We start from the raw sequence: 23,263 nt of genomic DNA, 5'->3' as shown, positions 1-23,263 counted from the left end.
CGATCTGTATGATTGTTTGATCTTGATGACCTCATGCATATGAATGAGGAACTGCATCTAAATGAATCTTCCCCATTTGCCTAATGGTTTACATTCATAATTACGTCAATGCCTGTGTTTTAAAAATCATGCACAACTAAAACTGCTATAACTAAATAGCTAAGATAATAGAACTAAAACGGCTTTTACGTTAAATAAATGTAGCTTTAAAATCACTAAAGCAGAATGCCAATCTTCAGTTTCTGCATGCACTCGTAATGTTTCAGAGTCCTGTTGATTTATAGCGTGTGACTGATTGTCCTTTATCTCAGAGAAGTTCACTGTGTGTGTCTGAAAGCTGAAGCTGCATTTGCAGATGAAGAGAGTTTGATGTGATTTGGTGTGTTTATATATAGTTCTGCTCTTTGTCTGCTGGTGAAGGTGTGGTCAGATGTCATAGTGAGGGAATCCCTGAGTGTGTGTGACCCATTTCTGACTGTCAGCCTTTATTTATTCATGAGAAGAAGAGCACATACATTCACTGACACTAAGACACACACGGGGAGCCTTGTGCTGGTGTGTGTAGGTATTTCTGTTCATGTTAAGAAATAGACAATTAGGTAGTACTGATATATTTATGTTTTATATGTTTTACACAATTCATAGCACAACAAAATGTGGAAACCTGATGTAATTGATGCACTCAGACATTCTTCCCCAGAGTATATACGTCAAAGCTCCTTTTTTTGTTTCTTTTTGTACATACTGTTGAATATTCATTCATTCATTTTCTTGTCGGCTCAGTCCCTTTATTAATCCGGGGTCGCCACAGCGGAATGAACTGCCAATTTATTATGAATTTATAATTCAATAATTATGAATTATTATTATTATAATATTATAATAAGAATTATTCTGTCCCAGTCATTTGCTGGTTAACCAAAAGTTTAACAGTGCGAGAACAGCAGAGAGCAGATTGGTTAACTTTAGTGACTTTACTGGCAATTGTTCTTCTCAATGTCATATTTTTTTTGTAAAGCTACAACAAAGAGAGGAAAAAAATGAATATATAAATAATCAAATAAATAAATAAAAATTATATATATATATATAAATATAAATATATATATATATATATATATATATATATATATATATATATATATATATATATATATATATATATATATATATGTATACATATATATATATATATATATATATATATATATATATATATATATATATATAATTTAAATAAATATATAAATAATTAAATAAATAAATAAAAATTATATATATATATATATATATATACATATATATATATATATATATATATATATATATATATATATATACATATATACATATATATATATATATATATACATACATTATATATATATATATACATATATATATATATATATATATATATATATATATATATATATATATATATATATATAAAATTTATTTATTTAATAAATAAATAAAAAGTAGGAGAAGCTGCGTCAATCTTTTCTTCATCTAATAAATGACTTGTGCCTCTGAAGGTAATTCTTACACGCGTTGAACGCGCGGTGGCGTTTGAATGTGTCAGATGCGGAGCACAGACGCTCTTGATTCTGGTGGTCATTAATAATATAATAACACTAATACTGAAACGGTAAGGCGTTTTAGAAAGACCAAAGCAGCAGTTCAGATGTTTTACAGTGTTCAGCCGGCTGGTTTGTCTATTTACACACATTTTCATTATCACATGATCTTTAATAGCACAATCACATGACCTTTTTTAATGCACATGCTGAAATACCTGCGATAAAAGTGTTTCCATAGTAGTTTATGCACATCTTTTATCCTACTCCCTTATGCGCATAAGTTTTTAATGCACATTTTCAAAATTTATGTGCATCATGGCGTTTCCATCAACCGTTTTTTTTTATGCGCATATGCAAAATGCGCATAAAAATAGGTGGATGGAAACATAGCTAGTGTCGACTAGTAGGAGCTGTACCATTAAGTCAACTAGACTCACCCATCCTTAGTACCTACTTGAGTAATTTGCAATATCAGACCCAGTAAACAACTCTATTTTTTTTTTTTGTATTTTAATAGATACTGATTATTTAAAAGTCTCAAAGATCAAAGACAAACAGATAAATAAAGTTAATATCCATTTTTTTGGACTTTTGCAGCAGCTCAAAATGCTTAGTAGAGCTTTATTAGAATGCCAGTCTTTGTGTTGTCTGTGCAGGATTAGCAAATAGCATGCACGCACGCACACTTGTCTCACCAGGGGTTATTAGACGGTCCGCCCCTGTTGATCTTCCTCAGACTTTAATCTGACTGAACAACCTTTGACCTCCTAATGTAACAAAACCTCACGATGACCTCTGGTGGAGGGGGAAAATATATAAGCAAACACAACACTGTCTAAAAGAGGGAAAACTGAGCATTTAATGGAAATAGTGCAGGGTTTAATCTGCAAGTAAACATTGAGCGTTTTCCACCTGCAGGACTGTTGGCATTAGCTAAAGCTGATTATCATGTTGACCACGCTCTCTTCTCACGTCTAAATCAATCAAACAAGGTCAAACATGTAGACGAGGTAAAGAAACACGGTGGTGACACTTGGAAGTTAGCTATAATGCTAACGAGGTGATAGCATGATCACAGTGTTGTCTTTATCTGCTGAGTAACTGTGATTTGTTTGTTAGATTCGGCTAGTAAGATGTTAGCCATTGACGTGCAGCTAAGAGTGGCTAATCTCAAAATCACCTGACACTTTTGTTTTTTGTCTCTGTCCAGAAATGTCCACATCATTCTGCTTAGTCTTTTTATTATAGTCAGTTGTTCTCTTGCAGTTTTTTTTAGCTAAAAAGAAGACGTAAAAGTCAAAATTTGTGTTTCTATTGTGTGTAGATTGATCAAAATTCGTTTATATTTCAATCAGTGTGATTTTTATTATTATTTTTTTTATTTTGTAATAAAATCTAATGAATTAAGTAAATTAGAGTAGCTCGATAAATTTGTATGTATGTATGTATGTATGTATGTATGTATGTATGTATGTATGTATGTATGTATGTATGTATGTATGTATGTATGTATGTATGTATGTATGTATGTATGTATGTATGTATGTATGTATGTATGTATGTATGTATGTATTAGGGGTTGCAGTACATACTTTATTGCTCTGGCATGACAATTTTTGACTTTGGACTAGTCGCGCTGCGCAGATCACGTTTTTTTTTTTTTACCTTATCTACATGGCAGCTTTACACACAAAGGTGGTTTACTGAATGAAACTTATTTCATGTGATGTGTGTAATGTGATTGTTTCCAATTGTTAAATATTTAATAACATTTTATATAACTGCTTTTTTATTGTATGTGGACGCTGCTGCGCTATTTGACTAATAAAATAGCTTCGCTACTGAAAAGCTATTTGATTTAGAAAGTAGCGACGCTACAGCCACGCTACTGAGAAATGTAGTTAAGCTAGTAGTGTCACTACTTGTAGCGATGCTACTGCCCAACACTGCCCCTTAGGTTACACACATACACCCTGTGCAGTGAAGGGGAGTGGCCAGAGGCATTATAATGCTATAACAGAGATGCTTTCTGGTGATGTGAAGCTGATCTGTGAATCACAGCACATTATGTTAGCTCATAGATAGTTACACTAGATAACGCATAGGGACCCTGAGCATGCGTCAATAGCGCCGCCACATTGGTACAGTGCTCCCAGGACAAATGTCATTCAACCGCACTAGTCAAGACAGTGTTATTACGTGAAGATGCTGGACTTTAGCGCTGTCTACGGGTGTAGTAACGAGCAAACAAAGAAAACAAAGCACAAAGGCAAAACATTTCATAGGTAATATTAATTTTTTTTTCTGTTTCTTTTGTGCTAATCGGGTAACGTTATTGATGATAACAGTCACTGCAGTCACCATACGGCAAAGCAGCTCCAACTCGCACTAAACACTCGGCTTATGCTAGTTTTGTTGAATAAAATCAGCAAACAATGTAAAAGAAATATGACAACAAGATGCTGCGCTGCCAGAAACTTGTATTATTGTCGGCTAGTGAAAGAGTCGTTCGGGGGATTCATTCACAAACGAATCGCTCCCTCCGTCAGTATGAGAAGTGAAAGCAGGAGAGGAGCTGTGTTTCAGGACATGATTAATCAAATTTAACAGGGAGGGTGAATAGTACATTTCTGTACACACAAACACAAGCTTTTTGTCAGGAATGCCCGTGCCGTCACTGATCCATCAATGTAGAAAAGTGATGTAAAATGATAATTTTTGTAATTAGAAAAAAAAATTACATACTAACATCCAGGAAAACTCCCGATCATAGATGTATGTGTATATGTGTATATCTTTGGATGGTCACAGTCCTCCACTGTACCTTGGTCCCGCATTCATTTCAAAGGAGCGCTACCCTGTAGCAAGATGGCGGCGCTATTGACACATTCCGTCCAATAAACAACAATAGGCCAGGCGACATCTAATGTAAATATCTATGATGTTAGCTGACCAATCAGAGCCTCTCGAGAGCGGGTCTTTAGAGGAACTAAAAAATATAACAGTTGTTTTCATGTTAGCTGAGTAGCTGTATATAATCATAGTAGGACATATGAAAAAATAACGGATTTTCCACAAGTGAAGCATAAACACAACCTAGCCTTAAAAACACACTTTGGACGACCCCTTTAAACAGAAATTGATTTTTCAACTAACTACGTCTTGTTGTAATTTAGTGTTTTTGTATTTAACACCTGAACTCTTCCTCTGTGTGTGTGTGTTTGTGTCCTAGAGCACATCCCGGAGGACCTGCGGGACCCGTTCTACACGGATCAGTACTGCGTGGAGCACATCAAGCCACCGGTGCTGTGTCTGCTGCTGTCCTCCGAGCTCTACTGCCGTGTGTGTGGACTCCTGCTGAAGGGCGATCAGGCGTCTGCCCTCAGCTCCCATCAGGCTGTTCTGCAGACGCTCGCTCGTCGAGGCATCAGTGTCAGAGAGCCTGACGACACGCCGGTGACACATGACGACCTCACATCCACTCCCATTAAGATGGTGCGGTTCTCATCTCTCACTCCTTAACTCACTTCGTGTGTGTGTGTGTGTGTGTGTGTGTAATGGACCCTTTTCACAAGACTGTTAGGGTGCGTGTAATAGTCATCAGCTTTTTAAATCGTTGAATGTTTTTAATGTTTACATTTTTTTTAAAATTCTGAACATTTACGGGTGCAGTGGGTAGCATGATTACAGCAAGAAGGTCGCTGGTTTGAGCTTCGACTGGGTCAGTCTGGGTCAGTCTGGCACTTCTGTGTGGAGTTTGCATGTTCTCCAGTGTTGGCGTGGGTTTCCTTCGGGTGCTCCAGTTTCCCTCACAGTACAAAGACATGCGGTGTAGGTGAATTGGGTAGGCTAAGTTGTCCATGGTGTTTGTGTGAGAATGAGTATGTATGGATGTTTCCCAGTGATGGGTTGCAGCTGGATGGGCATCTGCTCAATTCCGCTGTGGTGACCCCAGATTAATAACCTCAGCCAAAAAGAAAATGAATGAATAAATGAATAGATAAACATTTACAATCACTGGCCACTTTATTAGGTACACCTGTCCAACTGCTTGTTAATGCAAATTTCTAATCAGCCAATCACATGGCAGCAACTCAATGCATTTAGGCATGTAGACATGGTCAAGACGATCTGCTGCAGTTCAAACTGAGCATCAGATTGGGGAAGAAAGATGATTTTAGTGACTTTAAATGTGGCATGGATGTTGGTGCCAGACGGGCTGGTCTGAGCATTTCAGAAACTGTTGATCTACTGGGATTTTCACGCACAAACATCTCTAGGGTTTACAGAGAATGGTCTCAATAAGAGAATATAGCCAGTGAGAGGCAGTTCTGTGGGCACAAATGCCTTGTTGATGCCAAAGGTCAGAGGAGAATGGCCAGACTGGTTTCAGCTGATAGAAAGGCAAAAGTAACTCAAATAAGCACTCGCTACAACCGAGATATGCAGAAGAGCATTTCTGAACACACAACACGTCCAATCTTGAGGCGGATGCAGGGCTGGACTGGGGCAAAAAATCGGCCCTGGCTTTTTGGGCCAGAGCGGCCCACTAAATTCAATCAAAATGCTTTTTATGCATGTCCAATATTTTTATCAACTCATATTCTATAAAACACAAAAGCCATATATATTAAATAAATAAATAAATAAATAAATACAAACTTTAATCTCAATTTAATTTCTGCATACTGTCCATAAAGATATTTGTTGAGTTCTAAAAAATACACTATTCATTTATTTATTTTTCTTCGCATAAGTCCCTTATTTATCAGGGGTTGCCACAGTGGAATGAACTGCCAACTATTCCAGCAATTGGCTTTGGCACGATTTAAGGCAACTGTACCTTAGTGAGAGTACGCCCTAAGCTGAATACTAGTATCTTGAAAAATCATTCATTCATTTTCTTTTCAGCTTAGTCCCTTTATTAATCAGGGTTCACCTCAGCGGAATGAACCAGCAACTTATCCAGCATACGTTTTACGTAGCGGATGCCCTTCCAGCCGCAACTCAACACTGGAAAACTATCTTAAAATATATATTTAAATATCATGTTCTGTCATCAATGCAAAGATCAACTAAATCAGTTATTAGAGATGATAAACTATTATGATTAGAAATGTGTTGAAAAAAACGCTTCTCTCCGTTAAACAGAAATTGGGCATAAAATATTCAGGAGGGCTCATCATTCTGACTTCAACTGTACATATGATTTATTATAGAAAGAGTTACTTTGTTAATTCTCAACTTTATCTCAGTATTTTTGTAAATAGAATATATTATGAGTAAATAAAGGCAAAAAGCAAGGCTGTAGAAGTGAGTGGTCAGTGTTGAGCTTTATTGACGATCTGTGTGTGTGTGTGTGTGAGATTTTGGAGAGAAGGATCTGAGGACAGAACTGAGGCACAGTGTGACCATCTGTCCACAACCTGCTGGACTGATGGAGAGCAGTGTGTGTGCATGAACATGTACTTTTGTGTGTGTGTGTGTGTGTGTGTTCGTGTGTGTTTGTGTGTGTGTGTGTGTTCGTGTGTGTGTGTGTGTGTGTGTGTGTGTGTGTGTGTGTTTGTGTGTGTGTGTCTCAGTGAGTGTTTGTGATGTCTGTATGAGTGTGCGTTTGCATGTGTCGTTGTTTGTGAGAGAGTATGTGAGTCTTTTTTTAGTATGTGTGCGTGTGTGTGTGTGTGTTTGTGTTTGTCAATGTTTGTCGATTATAGGAAAACTAAGGATGTTTCCACTGACCTACACACACACACACACACACACACTTTCATTTACTTTCCATTCATTACTTTCTATTCTGATAGTGAAACACACTAAACATCACACAAATGAATTTCAAATACTTTCTAGCAGTGTTGTAGTGTTCGTTTTCCCCACATGGGGCGCTGTAGTGAACATTAGTGCAGATTTACCTCTATATAGTCCGCTTCTAGAGCGTTCTGCTGACTAAGTCTGCATGTGTCTAGCAGCTCTCAGAGTCAGTTAAGCATCAGTTTTAATGGCCTCTGCAAGAATTTAATGACTCCCGTGAGCATGAGGTGAGTCTGTGGTGTCTGTGTGTTCGCTGACTTTCAGACTCACAGACTCCTGCTCACACACACACACATACACACAAACTCACACAAACTCTTTCTCTCTCTGTTCAGTCAGTCTTTCTCTCTGTCGGTGTGTGTTTGTGTGAAACAGAGAAATGACTTGCAGTACTGTTCTCCTAATGTGGCTCAGTCTGTTGACTCCTAATGTTCATTTTAATGAGTTTTTATCTCTCTCTCAGGGTATGTTTGTTTGGAATGAGTACTAGTAATTTTCTAATACTGGATTAATAATACCCTTTTTTATTTTAACCACCCACTATTTTTCTTTTATACTGTTTGTATCCTATGCCTCCAGTGTTAGTATATTTAAATATTTGGTATATTTAAATAAATTAAGTCAATATGTGTTTAGAAGAAAATTGATTACTATTAATAAAGGTGTTGTTACACGTCATCCTTATAGATGATTACTTAGACTTATTTTATTTGCTTTTTACTCTTTACTTACATTTATTACTATCAAACTTACTGTAATGTACATAGAATCATCTTCCTAGTAGTCTTATTTTAGTATTACTTATAGTTGAAGTCAGGATTATTAGCCTCCCTTTGAATTTTTTTTTCTTTTTTAAATATTTCCCAAACGATGTTTAACAGAGCAAGAAAACTTTCACAGTATGTCTGATAAAATTTTTCTTCTGGAGAAAGTCTTATTTGTTTTATTTCGTCTAGAATAAAGCAGTTTTTAAATTTTTTAAAACCCATTTTAAGGTCAATATTATTAGCCCCTTTAAGCTAATTTTTTTCCGAAAGTCTACAGAACAATCCATCATTATACAATAACTTGTCTAATGACCCTAACCTGCCTGGTTAACCTAATTAACCTAGTTAAGCCTTTAAATGTCACTTTAAGCTGTATAGAAGTGTCTAATATAAAAATATCTAGTCAAATATTATTTACTGTCATTATAACAAAGATAATATAGAAAATAAAAATAATATATAAAATAAAGATAAATAAAGTCATTCATTCATTCATTTTCTTGTTGGCTTAGTCCCTTTATTAATCCGGGGTCGCCACAGCGGAATGAACCACCAACTTATCCAGCAAGTTTTTACACATCGGATGCCCTTCCAGCCGCAACCCATCTCTGGGAAATAGAAATGAGTTATTAAACTATTATGATTAAAAAAAGAGTTGAAAAATATCTTCTCTGTTAAACAGAAATTGGGGATAAAAATAAACAAGAGGGCTAATAATTCAGGGGTGCTAATAATTCTGACTTCAACCATATATGCTGTATTTTAATATTTTTAGTTTTCATTTTAATTTAGTATAATATTTGATTATTTTTAAGTTATTTTAAGTATCTTAGTTATTAAGGGATTTTATTAGTTTGTTTGTATATTTCCATACAGCTATTTATTTTGTTTAAATATTCAATTTAAAAATAATTTTTTTCATGTCATTTTTTAAGTTTAGCTACTCTACTAATATTATTTAACTTCTCAACTTTTCGGATCAACTTTTTTGGTAATGTTAGTTTGTGTAATACATGCTTCAGTGAATCAAATGTATGTATACATTTAAATTACATCTAATTTATTCATAAATGAATGTATTATAATGAATTATAAATAAATAAATGTAATTAAGTTTCAGTGTTTTGTGGGATACAAATCTAGTGTATTCTGACCTGATTAGCTATTTCAGCTGACTTTAGGTCAAACTATACAAACTATGCATCTAATTTGACTTTACTTTTAGTATATGTAGAAACATGTCATCTATTTTAAGAGAAAACAGTCTTGTGAACAGTGTCTATCGGTGCTTGATCTCTGACTGTTGAATGACTTTTTTCTCGCATAGACTGATTGGCGGTATTATGCATTCACAATGGTATGAACTGTTATAGGGGTGGTCAAATAGATATCTATTTTTTTAATTACTAACATTATTATTTAAAATACAGATCTCAGTTTCAGTGGGCTGATCCAACCCCCCCATTCATCTTGTTTTGACGTCTTTACGGGAGAAATCAAGCCCTAATTAGGGGGATTAATCCCCCTCAAACCCCCCTGTAATTCGCACCCTGGTAGTAATAGTAATAGTAGGCTGTGTCCAGAAAGTAGAGAGTAGTAGTATGATGGTAATGTGTATTAATCCAGAATCTTATCTTTATATGTTGTGTGTGTGTGTATAGAGTGCTCATATCCCGCTGATTGACGCTCTTATGATGGCCTATACGGTGGAGATGATGCCTATTGAGAGAGTGGTGGCGAGCGTCAAGCGGTTCTCCACCTTCTGCGCCTCTAAAGAGCTTCCCTTCGACATGGAGGATGCAGCGCTCTTCTGGATCAACAAGGTCAGTGCTCGCTTGCTTTCTGTTTATGGTGGGAAGCCATTTACTATAGCTCCATTCATTAATTTCTAGGGATGTAACGGTATCAGAATTTCACGGTATGGTAATACCTCGGTATGAATGTCACGGTACGGTATTTATTGAATCCATTACAGGAAAAACAAAACTTGTGAAAATACTCCAAAAAAGTGCCAAAAATGTCTATGACATATAAATTAGCCATCTATCTGTAAGCTTTAAGACAGGAACTTCAATTTTAATAACAAAAAATTATTAAACCATGTAAAAAAATAAAGTTCACTTTATTCAACTCATCACATTCAACATTTAATCACTCACTCACTTAGATAGAGATGGGTTTAAAGGAAAATGATCATATAAATATAATCTGGTAAAAGCTGGTATCTCTGGGTATTTACAATGACCCCTGCAACAGAAAAAAACCCTCTCATTTGGGACTGAGGTTTCTGGGACAAGAGAGATATGACTTGGCCCAGGTTGACAGCAGTGGGTGACGTTGTGCATTGTCTTTCTCCCACTTGAGAGGACGAGCCATGAGTGAGATAGAGGTCTCTTTGTGGTACAAGTCAATGTCTGCATCAATCTGAACAGTGTGCTGTGTTTCTGCAGTCCCCATGACTGTTGTTAGTCGTATTCCCCAACTTGCAGGCACGTGCACACCTAGGGCTCAACCTGTGCAGTGCACATGCCCTTTTTAGTCTTGGATAGAAAGTGCCCTTCCAAAATGATCAAAAGTGCCCCGTAGTTTCCGCTATCTCCCGTTCGCTTCATTCGCCTGAGCAAACTTTCTCAAGACCTTTAGTTTTACCGAGTCATGTGACTACAGTAATATCGAAAAAAATTGCTATTGCAGTATGACGGTATTTACAATACCGTTACATCCCTATTAATTTCCCTTCAGCTTAGTCCCTTATTGATCAGGGATCGCCACAGCGCAATGATCCGCCAACTTATCCAGCATATGTTTTACAGGGCGGATGCCCTTCCAGCTGCAACCCAGTACTGGGAAACACTCATTCACACACACACTGTGACTACCACCGATTAAGTTTATTTATTTCATTATCGCGCATGTGTTTGGACTGTGGGGTAATCCGGAGCACCCGGAGGAAACCCACACCAACACGGGGAGAACATACAAACTCCACACAGAAACACTACCTGGTCCAGCCGGGACTCAAACCAGCAATCTTCTTGCTGTGAGGTGGCAGTGCTAACCACTGAGCCACCGTGTCGCCCACATAATATGTTTAAGTGCATGAAATTAATAATTACACCAAAAAAAATGTAATTATTTTTGAAAAACAAATTTTCATTTCTTTCTCACTACTAGAAAATGTTAGTATATATTTTCACGGTATTTTAAAGACAATTTTTTTTCGATCTGTTTCGGAAAAATCATCAAGATTAAGTTTAGATTGCATATCAGCCTGTAATAAAGTATCAGGTGTGTGCGTGCGTGCGTGCGTGCGTGTGTGCGTGCGTTTGTGTGCGTGCGTGCATGTTTATTTATCTGCACACTATGTTTATTTATCTGCACACTTCCGATTATTAATAGCAATCTGTACATATATTCATATTCATCTATTGTAAATCTGTTCATAGCCAATGCAACCTGTATATAATATTCATAGTACATCCATCTGTAAATATCACCATAGTTTTCTATAACTGCACTATATAACTTATACCTGTATCCTGCACTTGCTGCTATTGCACTGCTGGTTAGACCTAAACTGCATTTCGTTGCATTGTACTTGTACATGTGTAATGACAATAAAGTTGAATCTAATCTAATGTGTTTTGCAGGTGGTTCTGAAGACGAGAGATCTCTCTGAGAAGGAGCTCAAGATGAAACAGCCATTGATGGATTCGCCGTGCCATCAGAAGGTCTGACCAATCACGAGAAAAACACCCTTGAATCTACCAATAGCAGTGCAGCACTCAGTGTTTAGCATGCAGGCCTGTGTTCTCCTCACTGATTGGCTGAACCCCTCGTTCTGCATAATACTACTCAATTAAAAGGCACGGCTGATCTCAAAAATTAATATTTGCAAATAGGTTACTCATCATTAGCCTATCCAAGATGTAGCTGACTTTGTATCTTCAGTAGAACATTAAAGATGTTTTTTAGATGAAACTATGATGTTTGGTTCAGCTACCAGCACTTTGAAGGGCAAACAAATACAAAAATAATACCTATAGTAAGACACTGAGAACTTATGAAGTGATCTAGTGTTTCTGTCCACCTTTGTCTATGTGCGTTTTGGAATATCGAATAACAAAAATGCTTAATGGAAAGGTCTGGATGTGCAATAAATGTAAAAAAATAGGCATAAAAATGTATGCGCACAACTGAGTAGGATAACCTTTTTATCCAATAAAGAATACACAGTTCTGTTGTGAACCTTTTAAATGCCATAGGATTGCTTTAGACGAATAACATGTAGCTTGATTTCGGAGACCCTCCTCCACCCCAGCTCCACCTGTGCTTAGTTTTGCTACTGAGTTTATATGTTTTATACTGTTGCAGCACTGTGTTATATTTTCAGACTCCATATCCAAACATACTGGCAGTAGCAAGTCTCAGTAGAGCTAAAGATCTTTGCCTAATTTCTATCATTTTAGACGGGGTCGGGCCAGGCTTAGGCGGCAAATGAACAGTCATGTGATGCATTTCGAATAGTGCGAGAAAGTAATCAAATCATTTGTTACAACATTAAAATCCATCCCTGCAAAGGTGAAACAAACGATGACGGAGAAGTCAAAAATAACGAATTTTAACTGCGGTGAGGCCAGCCGCCAGTTCAAAAAGAACGGTCATTCTAGCCGCCAAGGTATTTCTGCGTTCGCTCATACACTGAATATTATGGTAGAATGCTAAACAGCACAGCAAGCTGACAGGGAAGATGACGAGATCACTCGCCACATTGAAACAGCTGTCATGGAAAATTAAATGGAAAATGAATCTTGCCAAATACCCGTCATCATTTAGAATTAATTTAATTGGTTAAGAAAGACTTTTTTATTGGTGTGTTGGCCAATTTAAATGCTAAGTTTATATACCTAGGCCTATTTAGAGTGCTGAGATGTTACAGAGGACTTATTTTATTTTTTTGTTCCAACTTCCAAAGGGTCTATAGCCTACGTTTGTTATGAATAAATTATTTTAAAAAGCATATAAACGACTAATTTTTGAAAAAAGGCAGAAGAGCTGTGTGCATGTGCACATTTGAGTAATGTCAGGCTATTAACGGGTTCGGGCTTTTAAAAAGCTGTCAATCAAAATGTACTTGTCGGACCCGGGCTGAATCCGTCGGGCTCGGGTCCTATCGGGCCTAACTTTTATAACCCGATTACAGCTCTAAGTCTAAGTACATGCTCTGTCATAAAAATCAAAGCAGTAGCAGATCTATGCCGCCAAGACCAAACATATCAGCGTCATTGTCATATACATACACTACCGGTAAAGGTTTGGGGTCAGTGGGATTTTTAAAATAAGCTTCTCCTGCTCACCAAGGCTGCATTTATTTCTTCAAAAGTACAGTACAAATGGCAAAAATATTTATTTATTTAAAATTATTTATTCCAGTGAATTAAAAGGTGAATTTTTAGCTTCATTACTCTTCAGAGTCACATGATCCTTGAGAAATCACTCTAATATTAATTATTATTATTAATAATATTATTAATAGTCTTATTTAGGGTAATAGTAATAAAAGCAATAATGGCTGGAGTAATAATTTAATTTGAAACTTCATATAATAAGAAAGTAGTTATTTAAATTTTTAATAAATATTCAACAATTTTTTACATTTAATAAATGCCGCCTTAAGAAAAGAATCATTTTCTTAAAAAAATAAAAAAATAAATAAATAAATAAAGTCCACAGTGGTTTCAGCGTCTTTAATGTCCTACTGAAAAAAGTCTCCTTTGTAAAGCTCTACCCTAGTCCTGCATCTTGGAGTAAATAACAGCAAATGTTCATTTTTGGCTGAGCCGTCCCTTTAAGCCTGTTCTCTGATCAGATTGGACTGCTTTTAGATCTGATCCTACTGTTCTCCCTCCTCCTCTGTCTCGGCTCGAAGTTTAACCTTTATGCTCTTCCTGTTTGTCTCTCTTGTCCCGCCCATTCCTGTTGGATAGTCTCCCTCAAAATGGTATTGGAAGCTGGTGCCTGTAAGTGCCTCTGCGCCCTTGTGTTCGTCCCAGGGAAACTCCTGGATGTGTGTGTTTGGATGGAGGACGAGTGTGTTATTTTTCATCTCATATGTTCATCCCTCGTTCCATCTCTCTGTTTTGTGTCTGTCTGTCTGTCTGTCTGTCTGTCTCAGCCCGATCTCATGAACGCTTTGGCCCATTGCATGCTGGAGCCTGTGGAGTTTTCACGTGTGGTACAGTATTCATGCAAACTCTCATTTTCTGTCTTGCTCACACACACATACACATACAAGACGCCTGCACAAACCCAAACTCGAAGTTTATTAATGTTTTTTTTTTGCATTTGATGTCAATACAATTTTTTTAAAGGTGCCGGGAAATTAAAATAAAAAAATGTAGATGTTAGTTTCAGTCTGTTAGTTTTAGCGATGTATATTAGCAAGTGTGCATTAAAATGGTGACACAATTCGCATTTTGAAAATATAAAACAGCTTGTAGTTTGTCGCCTATATAAAGAAACGATTTTTTCATGTCACATCAAATCTTGACCAATCGCATGCTCTCTAGAATCTGACTTGCCCCGCCCCCCTTCAAGACACTTCTTATTGGCTTTTCATTTGATGCTCTTGATCTCAACCTCTACGCCAGTGGTTCCCAAAGTAGGGGTCAAAGAGGGGTGTTTGCTTACTATATTTTATCTATAACCTAGAGAATATAAAATCGAATAGTTAAATTTAAAAAGACAACATGCAAATAAAAAGCCATCAGCCTTAAATTTTTTTGTTTTTCATTGGATTGCGACCCCTGGGGTGCTTTGGTTATATTTAAGACACATCAATAGCGTCAGATGCAGCAGATTTAGCTCTATTTTGAGGATTCATGCGCAAAGCGCAGGGCGCAAACGCATTAAGGGCGTTTTAGAATCCACTTTTGCTATTTTAAGGATGGAAAATTCGCTTTGCGCCGTGGCGCATGGTCTAGAAGGGCTGAGCTCATTCTTTTAATGAGTTATAGGTGTGTTTTGAGAATAAACCAATCAGAGTCTCATCTCCCATTCCTTTAAGAGCCAGTTGCGTTGCTCCATAGCGCATTTGCTATTTACACGGCGGACTTTGTAATTGTAAAAACTGAATGCTTCACTAGCGAGAAAACAGTTAAACAGAGCATCTACAGCGCGAGAATGAGAGATGAGCCTCCTCATTATTTACTTTCACTTTCACTCTCGTGGATAGGGAAACGTGTTGTACGCAGAGACATCCATTAGCCTATAAATGATTAAATTTGTTTAAGTGCAAAGATTTGTTTCAAAACTTTTTCTTAATTCAGTTCTAATTTCAAGCAAACTAATAAATGAACAATAATAACAAAGTGCAGTCAAACAACTGAGTTATATCCTAATATACATGCTGTGCCCCATATGGTCTAAAACCTGACAGGTGGACAAATCTAAGCTTGTTTTTAATAAAACAAATATAAATATGCATATAATAAATAATACAGCTAATATTAATAACATTATATAAAAGCAAATTGTTATGAATAAACTGAAAAAGCCCCCCGAGATAAAGAAGGCATTAAAGTATGTTTTTTATATTTATGTAGGCTAGAAAATAATAGATTTGTAATATTTCAATCCTTTATATTTTTATCCTATATATATCCTTATTGTATCCTATATATATCCTCAATATTTTAATTCTTTTTCATATGTAAAGATATTTGCGTATTGCTCTACATCCTGTCTGTATTAAGCAGTGTGTAAGCGAGGCGCACAACTAACGCACTCAGCGCTGGACAATAGACCAGCTTTGTTTTGGTCTATTGAAAAATCTATTATAGTTCCTCAAAATAGCAACGCGCCAGCAATGCGCCTCAACACGCCTCCTTTTTTAGACCAGAACGTCTATGGGTGCACATATGAGCGCAAATGCATTTGCTATTAAAACAGTGTGACTCAAAACGACTCTTGCGGCAAGCTGAAACTAGCAAACAACAATTGCGTCGCGCCGCATTGCGCCAGGTGTATGATAGGGCCCATTGATTTGATTTGAACAGGTTAAACTTTCGGACACCTTCACAACACTCACACACATTAAAAATAAAGGTCATGACTGAATAGGGAGGAGGGAGAGTTATGTTCTCCAAAATTAAACGAAGAATAGACCTGGAATAGTCTATTGGTGCGTGTGCACATTTCTGTGTAAGGTTTGTATATTTATATTCACCTCCGAGGATATTGGGGGTCGCAAGTCACTGTCATTGTTGTTTTGGGGGTCGAGGACTGAAAACTTTGGGAGCCCCAGCCCTATGCTTTAAAAACGCTCTAAAAATTAAATGCTGTTGGCTGCTTTTTAAAAAGGGGAGGGGCTACTCCAAGCACCGCCCTCTCTTTTCATTTTTCACCTGCGATTCCATCATTGAATATGAAAAAGCATTGAATAAGAAAATGCTCAATTTAAAGCACTTAATTGAATTTTAACCTTTAAGAAACTGAGAAACTAATACTATTTAATATTAATCGAGAATAATTTCTATTGATCAAAAGTGAAAGTAAAGACGTTTATATTGTTATATATATTTAATATTTTTAATAAATGGTGTTCTTTAGAAGTATCTACTAAAATATAGAAAAGATGATGTTTTAAAAAGATAGCAGTTAGAAATGTAATTGAAAGAATGCAGAAAATTCAGCTTTATATCACAGGAACGAACTAACTGTTAAATATATTCAAATTTTAAATCCGCATTTTTAATTTATAGCAGTATTTAATAACATTTACACTTCTGTATTTGGTTATTTAGTTATTTTTCAAATAAATGTAGCTTTGGTGAGATTTCTTTCAAAAGCTTTGTAAAAAATCTTGCTCACAGTAATGTTTTGTGTTTATGGGGTCCTGTTGGCCTCAGATTAAATGGCAGACGTCTGACACACACACAGTAGTTCACGCTTTCATGCATCCATCTGTCTTTTCATGCATCCACAAGTCCAGTCATTCAAAATGTCATTAAGAGATTGATTTTGTGTTTGCCAAAAGGTTTTCTTTCTCTCCCTTGAATGATTATTTGCACCTTTATTCTGAATTCTGTTATATATATATATATATATATATATATATATATATATATATATATATATATATATATATATATATATATATATATATATATATATATATATATATATTAAACTCTGTAATATGCATTTCAAATGAATGTATAATATTATTACAGTTAAATTCAATTACTGCAAAATATGAGTCAATAATATCTGTTCATTCAAACAAACACACTTATTCTAATCTGTACTCATTCAAATATATATAAGTGAATATGTGATCATACAGGATTGTTTTATATTTTAAGTGATTTAAAAACATCTTGCTTACAAATACGTAAAACTTAAAAAAAAACGTAACAGTTTCTTCTTTTATTGGACATTTTCTTAGTGTTTTGCTGGTAATGTCTTTAAATAAATAATTGTTTAGCCCAATTTATTATTCATTTATTATTTATGTGCAATAATTAAGACATAAAATAAGAAAGTAAAATATAATCAACAGACAAAATGTAAAAGAAAACTATAAATGAAAAAGCTTAATTATTGACTGTCTTAGTCTTTTCGCTTTAAAATAACAAACACTGTACATCTCTCTATATTTAGAATAAAACACTGCTGTATTTATTTATTTATGCATGTTTGTACTTTCATTTTACTTGTCTTTTTTTTTTTGTTTTAACTTCCGAAATGAATCCTCATTGCACTTAAGTTTTGATAATAAATCTTGTTACTGTGTTTTTAATGATTAACGCAGGAATTATAATGCTTTGTTTTGTTATTTCATCTTCATTTACAATTAGCAGGGTATTTACAGCTGCTGTATATTTCTGTTTGTTCGCTTCCCGCCCCTTTGTGCCCGCTGGCAGCGTAGTCGCAAACTGCTGTTACACCTAAAAACAAGTTCTTATCTTATTCTCTTAGTCCTGCGGTAATGGTCATTTTGAAGTGTCACCCACTGTATACCAAATATTAAGTACATTTTGGGGAAAAAAAAACATCTTGTAACATAAAAGCCACTTTGCCACAGCACATATGAATGCAAAACGCATGAAACTATTTTTTATATATTTTGTTCCCCCCAAAATGAAAATTCTGTCATGTGTGCATCATAAACATGCATCGAAACTTGACTATAGAGCAGAAATTAAGCTTTTCACACACACAAAAAATCATAAAATAAATCTCTTAATAATCTCAACATTTCAGTGTGCTCATAGAATGTGGTAGTGATTTCAAGTTATACACATTTGTTTTTACACTGTACAGACTACTTGTAAGTTGCTTATTGGTATCATTATTCATAATTACATCCATTTTATAGAAACTATTAGCATTATTTCTAAGTAAGAAAAAAAATGTATTTTGGACTAACGCAAGGCTGATCGAATGATGACAGGATTTTGATTTTTGAGTGAATTTTTATCTGAGAACGTAATTTAGTATGTGAGAAACTGTATGCTGGTGTTTGATCTGTATTTGCTTATAAACCTGCCTGTTCTCTTTCTTTCAGGTACGTTACCGCAGAGAACACATGTCAGGCCATCCTGTCCCACACCTGGCTGTGATGGAGGATCTGATGAAGGATATTTGTGATGGAGCGGCTCTGCTAGCGGTCATTCACTTCTACTGCCCTGAATACATGAGGCTTGATGGTACATATGCACACACATATACTGGACTTCAAATACATAGAATAATATTTAAAATTCAATATTATGTAGATTTTTTTTCCATCTATAGCCATTTAATTCAAATTCAGTTTATGTAAGAATGATAGAGAATTTTAGTTTTTTACTTGGATCTTCTCTTCTTAGACATATGTCTGAAGGAGGTGCCGTCTCTATCGGACAGTGTGTATAACATCCACCTGCTGCGGGAGTTTTCTAATGAATACCTGAACAGGTGTTTTTACCTGCACACTGAAGACCTGCTCTACGGCCCGCCGGTGCTAAAGGTTTCTACACAAATATATTTTATTCATTGCTATAGAAGTATAGATAATTAATAAATAAATAAATAAATAAATAAATGACGTAAGCATTGAATGCATCCTTCACAATGAAGAGTAAGATTGTCCCAGAATGCATTGTGAAACCAATTGACTTGTATTATTAACTAACTTGTTTTAAGTGCTCTTGTTATTTATTTATTTTTTTAAATGTCTTTCGTGCAGAGTGTATTGTACAGTAGCTGTTTGTTAATGGCAAAGGTCTGCAGAGCTGCAAAAGTCAGGATAAGTGGAGGGTAAATGGAGTTAATGTCTTCGAGATTCCAGATTAAAATCCAGAGCAAAAAAATCTGCATTTAAATCTAGATCCGGGCCCAGATCCAAAACTGTATTCCGTGTTAGATCAAGACTTGGATTCAAATTCACATTTAAATCTAGATACGGGTCCAGATTCAATTTTATGTTCAGTTTCCAATACAGACTTTGATTCCAAACCTTATTTAAATCTAGATCTGGGTCCAGATTTAAAACTGTATTTCATTTCAGATCTAGACTCTGATTCAAATTCATATTTAAATTTAGTTCCAGGTCCAAATTCAATTTTATGTTCAGTTTCAGATACGGACTAGGATTAAAATCCATATTTAAATCTAGATCCGTGTCCAGATTTAAAACTGTTCAGTTTCAGATCAAGACTCTAATTAAAATCCATATTTAAATCTAGATCTGGGTTCAGATTCAAAACTGTTCGGTTTTAGATCCAGACTCGGATTCAAATCCATATTTAAATGTAGATCTGTGTCCAGATTCAAAACTGTTCATTTACAGATCCTGACTCAGATTCAAATTTATACTTAAATTTAGTTCCAGGTCCAAATTCAATTTTATGTTCAGTTTCAGATACAAACTCGGATTCAAATCCACATTTAAATCTAGATCCGTGTCCAGATTTAAAACTGTTAAGTTTCAGACCCCGACTCAGATTCAAATCCATATTTAAATTTAGATCTGGGTCCAGATTAAAAACTGTTCCGTTTCAGATCCATTCTCTAATTAAAATCCATATTTAAATCTAGATCTGGATCCAGATTCAAAACTGTTCAGTTTCAGATCCAGACTCTAATTAAAATCCATATTTAAATCTAGATCTGGGTCCAGATTCATAACTGTTCAGTTTTAGATTCAGACTCTGATTCAAATCCACATTTAAATCTAGATCTGAGTCCAGATTCAAACTATATTCTGTTTCAGATCCAGATTCAAATCCACATTAAAATGTAGATCTGTGTTCAGATTCAAAACTGTTCATTTTCAGATCGTGACTCAGATTCAAATTTATACTTAAATTTAGTTCCAGGTCCAGATGAAAAGTTATGTTCAGATTCAGATCCAGATTCAGATTCAAATCCACATTTAAATCTAGATTCAGGTTCACATTCAAAACTGTTCACTTTTAGATTCAAACTCGAATTCAAAACCAAATTTAGGTCTAGAACCAGGTCAAAATTCAAAACGTTTCAGATCCAAATTCTGATTCAACCACAAAACCAAATCTAGTACAGATTTAAAACTATGTTCCAAACAAAATTTGGATATATATAATTTGAATCACATTTGAATTACCCAGTTTGAAATACAGAAAGCTATGTTCACATTAATATGCAAATTGAAATCCACAAATAATTATAAACCTATACAAATAGATCTAGATCCAAATCAAGTTTCATATTTGAATCTACACCTAGATTAAAGTCCAGGTCAATAACTATTTTCAGATTCAAATCTACATTTGAATATAGACCCAGATCTATAATCCAAACCATTTTCACATTCAAATTCACATTTAAATCTATATCCAGATTAAACACTGTTCAAATTCACATTCATACATAAATCTACCTTCAGATCCAGATCCAAAACTATGTTCAGATGTGTATTCAGATGTTTTATAATGTACATAAAATTAGTGGGCAGTTGGTTTTAGAAATGTGCTATAGGCAGTTGACCTGGTTTAGGTCTTTTTTTGTTTTGTTTTTTATTTAATTTATTTATACATAACATGTTGGGCTAGAGTTAGCTATAGAGCTAATGTACATCTGCAGTCCCTGGGAAGGTTGTTGTTACAAAATTCATTATAATAGATTACAAATAATATAAATCACATCACATCATGATCAATTAAATTGGGTAGATGTAGACAACAAAGAAGTTCACCAAGTTATGAAACAGAGCTTATGTTTGCTAACTAACCATGTCCTGTGTAACCTGTTTTTGTTCCTCTAGAATAATGTTATGGTTTTTATTGCTGAGCTCTTTTGGTGGTTTGAAGTAGTGAAGCCAGACTTTGTAAAGCCAAGAGATCTTCAAGAGGTCAAAGATGGTGAGAAATAAGTCTTAATACTTTCAGATACACAATTATTTTTATTTTTAACTCAATACATTCAAATACACACTTATTTTTTATATTTAGCTCAATACTTTCAGACACACTTTTATTTTTCATGATTTATTTTTATGTATGTTGCGACTGATACCTAATTCCTCCGATCTGACAGTGAGAGCGTCTCTTCAGCCAAAGAGTTCCCGCCCCCTTTTGCCCATATCCAATGCCACCAAGCGTAGCTTCTTAACCCCCTCCCCTTCAGCCGACTCACTGGCGACAGCTGCCGCTCCTGATGGCTGTATGCGGTATTACTTGCACCCTGAGGAGTCCTTATCTGTGTAAGTCTGTTTTAATTAAAAGTCCTAAACACTACACCAGCTTTGTTGGCCTAAGAGTCATGCACAATATATAATCAATCAGTCTCTTTATAAAAAAAGCAGAAAATATAGGAAATATGTAGAAAAAACAACAACAGCTGCACAACATTTCCTCTTCAAGCAGGAGTCTATGTTTAATGTGGTTTAATGTGTGCTGGGTAATATCTTGTAATACAGGGGTTCTCAACTGGTTTGGCCATGGGACCCACATTTTTTCATGGTCATCAAGCCGCGACCCAAATTTTTAGGAACTATAATACAATTTTAGGAATCATAATTAATTTGTATTTATTTGTTAACATGCACAAGTAGTGACAGATACATCATAAGACATACAAATAAGAGACTTACAAATAAACAACATTTTATTGATGTCATTTAACAAAATGTATCAAATTATAGAAATATTACAAAGTAAAAATGACAAATAGTGTAAACAGTGGTTAGGGTAAGGAAATGTTCAGTTACCATGAACTAAACTGAACTGTTAATAAAACATGTTGTTTGGTTTCTAAATGTCGTTTTAATTTAGAAGGTTTCATGCTCTCTTATGAGAGCACTTTACTACATATGCCACTGAGGCTTTAAGTCTTTTTTGTCGTCAATACTTGTAAATCCATACTTTACATATTCGGGGTCGTACTTGTGCTACGACATATTTGTTCCTATCATTAAATTAAATTTCACATGTCAATTGTTAGGGTTGTCACGAACTAATTTCAAAATAAAAGTTCGGTATGAGCAAAATAAGTGAAAAATTAAACTTTTGTTGTTTTTTTGACCACACACTCCGTGACCCACTGAAAATGTTCCCGTGACCCACTTTTGGGTCATGACCCACCAGTTGAAAAACACTGTTGTAATATTCCTCGATAATATTCAGGTCTGGACATTGTGAAGGCCATTTCATGAATGTCTGTTCTTCATCCGCTGTTTTCTTTCCTCGAATGTCTTTCTTTACTCAAATGTCTTCCAGTATGTCTTAAACATTTAAACCAAAATGATTCAAACTCCAACCTAACCTTACTATAAACCATACATCAACCGAAAGATCATTTTCTGAAGTAATGTGCTGTGTAAGATCAGGCTTCTTTTAGCTCTTTCCAGAGTTCTTGTTTTGGTTTAGAGTGTCATACCTTTCTTTTTCTGTTCAGGTGATCTCATAAGCCTCAATAATATTCAGGTCTGGATGCTGTGGAGGCCATTTCATGACTTTCTCCAAAAAACATTTCACTGCAATTAGCAGACAGTATCATGCTGGAAATTAAAAATATTACCACAAATCCTTTCCAGAAGGAATGGCATAATTGATTAAAACCTGTCTGTACTTTTCA

The 23,263-nt window shown here is 35.3% G+C and overlaps 1 protein-coding gene across 1 annotated transcript in view; it reads left to right on the top strand.

The window, feature by feature from the left end:
- The window catches only part of camsap1a (calmodulin regulated spectrin-associated protein 1a), a 47,575-nt gene that overhangs the window by 9,084 nt on the left and 15,228 nt on the right, over nt 1–23,263 (top strand). Inside the window, 8 exon segments of the mRNA NM_001166255.1 lie at nt 4,816–5,078; nt 9,823–9,984; nt 11,812–11,892; nt 14,149–14,181; nt 18,732–18,873; nt 19,036–19,175; nt 21,453–21,549; nt 21,725–21,890. Coding sequence (NP_001159727.1) covers nt 4,816–5,078; nt 9,823–9,984; nt 11,812–11,892; nt 14,149–14,181; nt 18,732–18,873; nt 19,036–19,175; nt 21,453–21,549; nt 21,725–21,890 — 1,084 coding nt within the window.

The sequence above is a fragment of the Danio rerio genome, chromosome 21, assembly GCF_052040795.2.
Source record: "Danio rerio strain M-AB ecotype USA chromosome 21, GRCz13ab, whole genome shotgun sequence".
NCBI classification, from domain to species: Eukaryota; Metazoa; Chordata; class Actinopteri; order Cypriniformes; family Danionidae; genus Danio; species Danio rerio.
The sequence above is the reverse complement of the archived record's forward strand: the minus strand, read 5'-3'. Positions and strand labels throughout refer to the sequence as shown.